The sequence below is a fragment of the Sinocyclocheilus anshuiensis genome, unplaced genomic scaffold (genome assembly GCF_001515605.1).
Source record: "Sinocyclocheilus anshuiensis isolate Anshui unplaced genomic scaffold, SAMN03320099.WGS_v1.1 scaffold528, whole genome shotgun sequence".
Classification (NCBI taxonomy): Eukaryota; Metazoa; Chordata; class Actinopteri; order Cypriniformes; family Cyprinidae; genus Sinocyclocheilus; species Sinocyclocheilus anshuiensis.
Window position 1 is genome coordinate 630023 of NW_015558590.1, and position 10271 is coordinate 640293.

The window sequence follows — 10271 nt, forward strand, 5'->3', positions numbered from 1 at the left end:
AATATGGGATATGAAATATATATATGTATATATATATATATATATATATATATATATATATATATATATCAATTACATTTGTGTTAAGCTCTTTGACTAAGCTTAACGATAACATAAATTATCAAGAAACGTAGTGAGCATAACCCTTTAAAATATAGATAACGAATAGTGTTATGTAATCACGGAATTTACATTCTATTCTTCAGAATATTAATTTGTATTACTTACGCTTACTTAAATTTGTGTGTGGTGAGATTTCATATAAACTTAGCCTACATCAGATCAATATAAATCGAATCTTTTGACTGTGATTAAAGTTTATTATTATGCTATTATTATAATATACAGTTAATAACGAAATATTCCAGAAGCCGTTCTTCTGGAAGCTGTTAAGAAAAACCAACGGATCCTCGTGGAAAACAGATAGTCTGCTCTGCTTTTCCTCCTAAATTGTAATCTTTATTAATTCATTACCCAGGGCTCCCCATATGACCCTTCTCCAGGCATGACTGGCTCTATAGGCTATCATCCGTACGCCGGTCCCCTGGGCCCGTACCCGTTTGGAGACCCGGCTTACCGGAAGAACGCCACACGAGATGCCACCAGCACCCTGAAGGCCTGGCTCAGCGAACACCGGAAAAACCCTTACCCCACCAAAGGAGAAAAAATCATGCTGGCCATCATCACCAAGATGACCCTCACCCAGGTGTCCACCTGGTTCGCCAACGCCCGCAGAAGACTGAAAAAAGATAACAAAATGACTTGGACGTCACGGAACCGCAGCGAGGATGAAGATGAGGAGGACAGCATTGATTTAGAGAAAAACGATGAGGACGACGAGCCGCTCAAAACAGCCGAAACAACACAAACGACCAGAGATTTAGGTGCTCATTCTTTCCCTTGTTATGTCATGGATGCGCGTGGTTGCATTGATATTGTATTTCTTATATTTTATTCAAATTTTTATTTTAAATAAATATATTATGTTTGAACAAATGTTCATTACAAATAACGTATAGCCTATCATATGGCAAAAGGGTGAAATCTTTTGTAGTTTAACCATCGAGTACCTAATGCAATAGCATTATTGCACAATGCACTGCACACAACTTATTATTTTCAATAATAATAATAATAATAATAATAGCATAAGGACTCGATGAATATTAATACGCTTTCAAAGGGTTTAGATCCTTTTCATGAAAAAAAATATAAAAAATCTTTTTTTTTTTTTGAAACAAACACATATTTAAATAATGATCTTGACACCCCGTCATGAGGGTCTATAGAGGTCCTCTGTAAAATATAATTTACTGTTTTATGTTTTTCATGTCACATGATAACAAAATAACCCCGGTGTGTTGACCACATTGCCTTTGATTTAGAGGACACACGTTTAATAACAAAACATCAACAATATTTTAAAAGGAAAGGAGGAAAATAATTTGCAGCCTTTTAACTAGACATTTTTTTTTCACCTGACAAGTTTTACAAACAAGTTCCCACAATCCTTTAACCTCTCACATTTATTCTAGCTATTGTCTTTTTTGATAGATTTAGAGAAAAAGAGCGTCCTTGTTACGAAGTAGCTAGCCTATTTATATAGCCTATATATATTATATAATCTTTATGCTAATTTACAAATATTGTAGGTCTATATTCCATGCTGTTTGTCTGTTTCTAACAGGCATTTCTAACACTAATAAGCCTATTATCATTTGATCGCAGTTGTCGATGACTGCACGGAAAGCCGCACGGAAGATCAGGACGCGACGGATAGTGGCATCATCGACGGTGGAGAAGAAGAGGGGCATCGGACAGAGTCTCCGGTGCCCACGACCTCCTCTCCCCGAGACGAGCCCAGCGAAACCGAGAAGCCCCGGCTCCGTGAGAACTGCAAACCCTCATCTGTCATTCATTCCGCAAACCCGACCCCCAAACCCAAACTCTGGTCTCTGGCCGAAATTGCTACGTCGGATAAGAGGAGTGAAGAAGCGTCACAGCCATCATCAGGGGCGTTATCGCCCGCCGGGTCACCAGCGCAGTGCCCCTTTCCCCCCAGACACTTATACTACGCGTCTCCTTTCTACGCGGGTTTCACGAACTACGGCGCTTTCGGAAACCTGAACGGTTCGAACCCGGCGCATCTGAGCGGAATTAATCAGGCGGTGTTACACCGAGCGAGAGACAGCAGACTGACTCTGGAGATGTGCAAAGAACTCACCTTCGAGCACAAGAGGGCGAATGTTTAGCGTTTCTATTTATTGACATGTAGGACGAATAGCAAATCAAAAGCGTTCTTTCTGAACTTTCCACTAAGCATAAAACTTTTTTTTTTATTTAAAAAAGAACATTCTTTTCTTAACATATCTATCGTTTATTGTGAGATATTTGTGCAAGAGGCCAAAGCACTAATTAATTTTTTTTTGTTTTTTTTTTGTAAAGCCTATAAGCTGTTAAGATTAGCCTATTTCAATTGTCCTTGTTTTAACGAATCTTCACTCATATTGATCATCTGTGCCATTTTTTGCTGTCTATTTTGGATTTTCAAACAAATTTGGCAATGCATATTCTAGAATCAGTGCTTTTGTTTGTGGATAGTAAATTATGCACATGTTAAACTTAAAAAAAAAAAAACATAAATCACACCCATTTTATTAAGAAATGTTGAAATAGATATGTGAGAGCTGAGAGTGTTATGTGCTTGAAGAGGAACTATATTAGGGATGGCATCAGGTCCAGTATCAAGAAATTCTCTCCCTGGTCTGAAGACATCAGTCAAGAAAATTTAGTATCTGCAATGTTATCACATCCAAGTATTTTGACCCATTATGGATTATTCTATCATCTGTTCTTTGCAGAATGGTGTGCAGTGCCTTCCTGATTTGCTCTCAACTGTGCTACACCTACATGGACTCAAAGAACACACTCAATAACTGTAACACTCGCCTCCTGGGCATAATACGGTGGATAAATTGTACATTTAAATAGCACAAGTCAACATTTATTGCAGGGGGATTATGGGACAGTACTCTTAAGTGGAGGAGATATTAAATTTATGCTCCATAAAGCATCTTCTCATGAAATGTGTGTTGCCTTTTTCCTGTGATGCGGAAACAGCGAGGGGCTAAAAATGTTCAAAGAGCATTTTAAAAGGTATTAAATGTGTAAATTCAAAATTTAGTAAACTCTTTGCAAGAAAGACAGGATTACCACAGATTCCCCATTTCTGCTCGAATAGCGGAGTCCGGCATCAACAAACATCAGAGAAGCGACTCAGGCCCCGTGGCTTACAGGGCTAATACAACGCTTTTGTACACAAAACCATGAAAAGAGGCTGCAAGGACTTGAAAAGCTCTCTAATCCCTCCAGTAAATTCTAAGTTCGGGTATATATTTATACTCGGCGCAATGCTATTTCACAATTCACTGAATTCAAAGCTTTGTAACTGAAGAAGCTCCGGCGAAACTATCCAGACTATCCAATCATCTTGTGACCAATGTCACATTCAACGTAGTCATTTTATCTTTGTATTGCTTTACAAGGGGCTTTTGCTAGAGATGAGTCTCTTTTCTAGACGTGTAAACACAAAATATCACTAGTAATTGCTGTAAAATGGGTTCTGAATGCAGCTGATACATTCGTTCCAACATATCTTTCCTCTAGTTCTGTTGTTGCCAGCTGTTAGATATGCTTTAATGCATAAATGTTTAACCTCTTATAAAGAGAAGACATATGTGACCATGGACCATAAAACCAGTCATAAGGGTCAATTTTTCGAAATTGAGATTTATGCATCATCTGAAAGCTGAATAAATAAGCTTTCCATTGATGTATGGTTTGTTAGGATCGGACAATATTTGGCTGAGATACAACTATTTGAACATCTAGAATCTGAGGGTGCACAAAAATCAAAATATTGAGAAAATTGCCTTTAAAGTTGTCCAAATCACTAATCAAAAATTAAGTTTTGATATATTTACGGTAGAAAATTTACAAAGTATCTTCATGGAACATGATCTTTACTTAATATCCTAATGATTTTTGGCATAAAAGAAAAATCTATCATTTTGACCCATACAATGCATTGTTGGCTATTGCTACAAATATACCCCAGCGACTTAAGACTGCATGTTTAGTTATTTCTTTAGTTAGTCCTCAATCAGTTGTCAACCTGTCAGACGTGCAATGTCAGCTTCCTGTACGCCGAACAAACTGGTATTGCAGGAATTCATATAATATGTGACCCTGGACCACAAAACCAGTCTTAAGTCGCTGGGGTATATTTGTAGCAACAGCCAAAAATACAACGTATGGGTCAAAATTATTTAATTTTTTTTATGCCAAAAATTATTAGGATATTAAGTAAAGATCATGTTCCATAAAGATAGTTTGTAAATTTCCTACAGTAAATATATTAAAACTAAATGTTTGATTAGTAATATGCATTGCTAAGAACTTACTTTGGACAACTTTAAAGGCGCTTTTCTCAATATTTAGATTTTTTTGCACCCTCAGATTCAGATTTTCAAATAGCTGTATCTTGGCCAAATATTGTCCGATCCTAACAAACCACCCACCAATGTAAAGCCTATTTATTCAGCTTTCAGAATTGTATAAAGCTCCATTTAAAAAAAAATAAAAAAATGACCGTTATGACTGGTTTTGTGGTCTAGGGTCACATATTTGTTTGTTTTGAGTCAGTAAATACTACAAAAGATGGACGAACATTTTAAAAAGGTGATTTCTGTTTTTTAAATATTGTCAACAATCTGTTAGAGCAATAATATTTTAATAAAACAATAAAATGTTGATAAATTGCAATGTGACATCTCAAGTGAAATTTTATGTGACCCTGGACCACAAAATCAGTCATAAGGGCCAGCTTTTTGAAAGTGAGATGTATACATCACATGAAAGCTGAATAAATAAGCTTTCCATTGATGCATTTTTTTTAGGATAGGACAATATTTGGCCGAGATACAACTATTTGAAAATCTTGAATTTGATGGTGCAAAAAAATCAAAATATTGAGAAAATCGCATTTAAATATTTCCAAATGAAGTTCTTAGCAATGCATATTACTAATCAAAAATTAAGTTTTGATATATTTACGGTAGAAAATTTACAAAGTATCTTCATGGAACATGATCTTTACTTAATATCCTAATGATTTTTGGCATAAAAGAAAAATCTATCATTTTGACCCATACAATGCATTGTTGGCTATTGCTACAAATATACCCCAGCGACTTAAGACTGGTGCTCCAGGGTCACATATTGCTTTCTGTAATTCTAATGATATTATATAGTTCCTTTTTTTCAAATGGCAAGGTTTCAAAATCTGATACGATACATTAGGGACAATTAAATCCAATGACTTCAAAGCTAGTTTGTAGATAAAAATGACACATTCTTATAACGTTATGACTTAAATAGCGACCAAAAAAAAAAAAGATGCATTGATTACATAACATTTTTAGCAAAATGTCTTCTGTCACACTGTATGAATTGTAGACAGTTCATATAGAGCGAGAGAAAATCTGTGAAAAGCTCATCCACTCTTCATTCCACACCCTAATCAATATAGGTGGGCCGTTTTGAAGCATGCATGCTTTTGCTCTTAACTAAAGGCTATGCAAGGCTTTTAAAAGCATTGATTTGGAGCAGATCGATGGGGTCTGAGAGAGTGTTTTCCTGCATAGTGAGAAGACATTATCAGGCCGCTGAGCCAGACAGCACGAGCCAAATTGTGGGTCATTGAGAGCCGGGTTGTTCATATTGCCACTTGTCTACTTCATTCTGGAGTTAAACTACAGAATTTCAAATCAGTTGTTTAGAAACTGTTTTCTTAACTTTGCCTGGCTGACATTTATTAAATGTTTTACATCTGATAATGCATTGGAAATTAGTTTCTTTTTATTTCATCTGAAGCTTTTCTAATCATTGTGTCTCATTAACTCTTATAATGCAAATTAGTGGCTCTCAACTGGTGGGTCGCAGGACTCTTCTGATCTCAAATAGAAGTGAAAAAAAAAATGCTAATATGAATGTAAATGCAACTGGCCAACTATGCATAGCTAGGATATGAATGAGTCCCATATTTTCCTGTGCTGTCAATGCTGCACTTTCCAATCAAATGCATCTGTCATTTGGTAAAAGCTAGTCAAATGATGCAGATGGCATTAAAGACAGTTGAGGTGGGGGAACAATCATTAAAATCACTTGCAATTATAACAAACATGGTTTGTGTTGAGAAAATGCATTTTATGTGAATTGTTAAGAACACGAAACCCTCAAAATTCAAAAGACAAATATATTTAGAAAATTGAACGTATGTCATGCAAACAATTCTGCATTTCGTTGGGTCTGTACAGTTTATAGTAATTGTAATACATCTCAATGTTTGATTTTAAGGACTTTTTTCCTTTTGTACATCAACAATTTTGGTATGACACTCTTAAAGATAAAGCTTGCAAAATTTGATTTTTGATACTGAAGAACCATTCTGGGTTCAACAAAGAACCTTTTAGCAAACAGTTTTTAAAATAACTTTTGTTGTTGTTGTTGTTGAAAATTTGAACTTTTTTTCCCCCTTTTGTGCAAAGAAAAGGTTCCATGGATGTTCAAGGTTCTTCTTGGAACTACAGATTCCAGTAAAGAACCTTTATTTTTAAGAGTGCATCACCTTATCCAATGTAAAATCTGGGTTCCAAAGCAAAACCAGTCGAGAACCACTGATCTTCCGATTTAAAGGTGAATTATTTGTGCAGTTATTATTCATTCTCCTAACAAGCGCACCATCCAGTCTATTATTGTATTACACACTGACAGTCCTCCAGGCCTTTGGCAAATAGATTTCATTTAGGGTTCAAAATGGCCAAAGACGCTGATGGCTCAATTTACTTAATAATAGATGGGAGGTAGTCTCTAAAATAATATTGACTTAAAACACTGGCGCATGCTGAGCAGGCTCAGGCGGGCATTAAGAGAGGAGGCGTTTTAAACAGACAGCTGTGCTACAGCCTCAGGGCTCCTCTTTAATTGAAAGGATCATTAGGAGCCTCGGCGTCCCTTAGCAACTACAGTCCTCGCCGCGCAAATAACTCGCACCGCTCGCCACAAACGAAACACAAGCCCGCTGTCGTCGCACGCCACATTCAATAAGAGTGCCTGACGCACGGATAATTGTGTGCTGACGGATGATTGGCTAATTAAGACATGCCACCTCGCATTGTCTTTGGATGCCAAGGCTTGTTTGGTTATTTACATGAAAGACTGAATAATTTAGCACACCTGGAGACAGAAAACAATACGCCTTGTTTATTGAAATGGGAAGGAATACCGATTCTGATGATTTGTGAAGTGAATTGAGCTGAGCATTATAATGCCCTGTGTCCAGCAAGTTAATAAACTGAAATACAGTTAGAATGACCTACAATAGAATGAAAATCGTGCAAGGGAGGTCGGGGCTAGTTGTCACACTCACTCCAGTGAATATTTCTCAGGGATGGTTAATGTTGTGAAAGGTAAAATCTGCATTGGTGCATACCTTTAAAAAATGTCACTGAAAATTGTTAATTTAATCAATGTTAAAGCACGTCATCACACTTGTCACAATGGGACTCAGCCATTAGACAGCCTATTATAGGCCTTTTAGACAAAAATGTAAACACTAAACGGATTAAGAAACAAATATTTAATTTTTTTTTTTTTTTTAAAAGGATCAAATCATAGTTTTGGCCAACATTAACTGTAATAAATAAGTTTAAAGATGCAAACCATGTGACCTACCCTCATAAAATTGTGACAAACTGCCCCAATCTGAGGTCTATGAAAAATAATCAACCTTTTCTCTTGTATAGTTCAGCCTTTCTGTTGAAAATCTACCTTGCTTTAATGTATCCAAGTGTTTTTATCGTGTTCACTTCTTTACCCAGCAGCTATTATAAAAACACCATGTTGGGATTTTATGATATGATGTTTGGAGGACAAAACTGACAAAATGTACTCTAATTTATGCACTTTTGAACTAGGTGTTTACACACTCACTACAGAAAAAGAAGCGTAATTGGAGTTTTGACTCCAAATCTTCCAGTTACTTAGATACATGCCTTTTTGACAACATCCCATTGTGAGACAACTAGCCCCAGTCTATTCTACTCATAATCAGCTCATGTGTTCTTTTCTGTCTGATTGCATTATTTCATGTAGGAGCAGGTATATTCTTTAAACAGCACTGAGCTGAAATCACATTAATATAAAGTGCACGAAAAGTGCATCTGAGATCTGATTAGCGCGCATCTTAACACCGCGAGGAACACACGAAGCATTTGCAGTAAACTTTGTAAACCAATGCATTCATCTCATCTGTTAGAGCATTTAGTTAAGCTGAAGGAAAGAGAATGTTATCCGGAAAGCCGGAACAAAGTTTGAAAGGCAGCGCTCGCAGGTTTAATATCGCTATATCACAAGCACTCCTGCATTACATCTGTAAAGCAACGCATACAGCAAGAACAATTGACAGAGTGCCTCTGTATTCACAAGGGTTGAGTTATCATATTAAAAATACATTTATTCTAAGTCAATTTTTGAGATTGTTTGGCAGTGCTGGAAACAATAACATCATGGAGGACTCCGTATTCCTGCCAGCACCCTGGGGTAGCACTATATTTCTTTTTGATGTGATTAAAACACAATGATGAATATGGTTTGCTTTGTAGTTGAATAATGGCTCGGAAAGCGAGAGTGTGCTAGTGAATGGATTCCTTCATCTGAAATGGAAAGGCACAAATATATGATTACATTTTTATCTATTCTGAAAGCGCTTTAGGTGATTTGCCGTAAATACTGCGGATAAAAGTTTTACGTATATTTGAGGTTGCAGGTATTAGCAGCAGCGGCTCATCCATTTTAATATCAGCCCAGCTGTTTTTATTATAACAATTTTTCTTTTTTTACTTATAGGCACTAGATAGATGAATTCAATTCTCCAAACATCTCGATTCAAGTTATAGTCACATAGGGAGGCTACTTAGCAAACAGGCAGGAAACCGCGATGAATTAATAATCAAAAAGCGTTTGGTTGCAAAGCTCGTGACAACTTTGCCAGATACCGCATGCATGAAAACACAGGAATTGCAGAAAGGAGCCCTGTCACCTTTACCCTTATGAACCTTGATGGAAAACAAGGATCTGGCAACCTCAAAGACTGGCTTTGCATTGAGGACCATGCGTGAGAGAAAGGTCTCCTAAAGAAACCTGAACATAGGAATCAGATACATCAAGTTTACGTTTTATATGGAAATTTGTGAGTACATTTTTTTTTTTTTTTAATGTGATATGTGAATGTATAGTATTATCTGTTAGGATATATTTTCTATGCCAGTGCCAAAGATGAATTTCTGTTCAGGAAATCTGGACAGACAGTAACGTTAAACTAACTAACTAACTAAACTAAATATGTTTAGATAAAACACATATGCCATGTACAACTGAAAATATGACGTTCGGGAACACTCCTGGGATGTTTTATGCTAATGTTTTGTTAAAAGTCAGTCTTAATGAGAGCTACTTATAAAGTAGATATGACTTCAAAAGAAAAAGATCGAAATATGTGTAGTTTTTACCTGTGCCACAAATGTTGTCCAGGCATTGCTATTTGTATGCAAAGGGGTTTTGAGCCCTGTTGAAAAAACCAGCATATGCTGGTTAGGTATGTTTTGATTCTGGGATGCTGGTTTAAGCTGGTCCTTTGCTGGTTTATGCTGGTCCTTTGCCAGCACATGACCAGCAATAAACCAGCAAAGGACCAGCTTAAACCAGCATCCCAGCGTCAATACATACCTAACCAGCATATGCTGTTTTTTTCAACAGGGAGGGGTTTTAGCACATTGCTACGTTTATTGCTTACTTGTCCAGCTTAAAATAGCTCTCTATGATATATATTGTCTTCAATAACTTAATCTCACCAGCATTTTGGCAACCAAAAACATTCAGTCGTAAAGGTGTACAAAAAGAAGAATTGGTGGTTTCTGCCAAAATTGTTGACTGAACTAGTTAGCTCTTCTCCGATGACGCGTTTTGACATTTACCAGTGTCTATTTCATTCACACCTAAGCTACAGCAAGTAAATATGTCAGCAGCAGTGTTGGGGGTTACGCATTACAAGTAACGCGAGTTACGTAATCAGATTACTTTTTTCAAGTAACTAGTAAAGTAATGCATTACTTTTTAATTTACAAGAGAATATCTGAGTTACTTTTTCAAAT

The 10271-nt window shown here is 36.5% G+C and overlaps 1 protein-coding gene across 1 annotated transcript in view; it reads left to right on the forward strand.

Annotated features, from left to right (window-relative positions):
- Nucleotides 1–2401, forward strand: part of LOC107679958 (iroquois-class homeodomain protein IRX-5-like) — a 2989-nt gene extending 588 nt beyond the window's left edge. The window contains exons 2-3 of the mRNA XM_016475688.1: nt 479–884; nt 1729–2401. Of these exons, the coding sequence (XP_016331174.1) occupies nt 479–884; nt 1729–2252 (930 nt within the window). The 3' untranslated portion in view covers nt 2253–2401. The remainder of the gene's footprint in view (nt 1–478; nt 885–1728) is intronic.
- Nucleotides 2402–10271: the final 7870 nt, after the last annotated feature.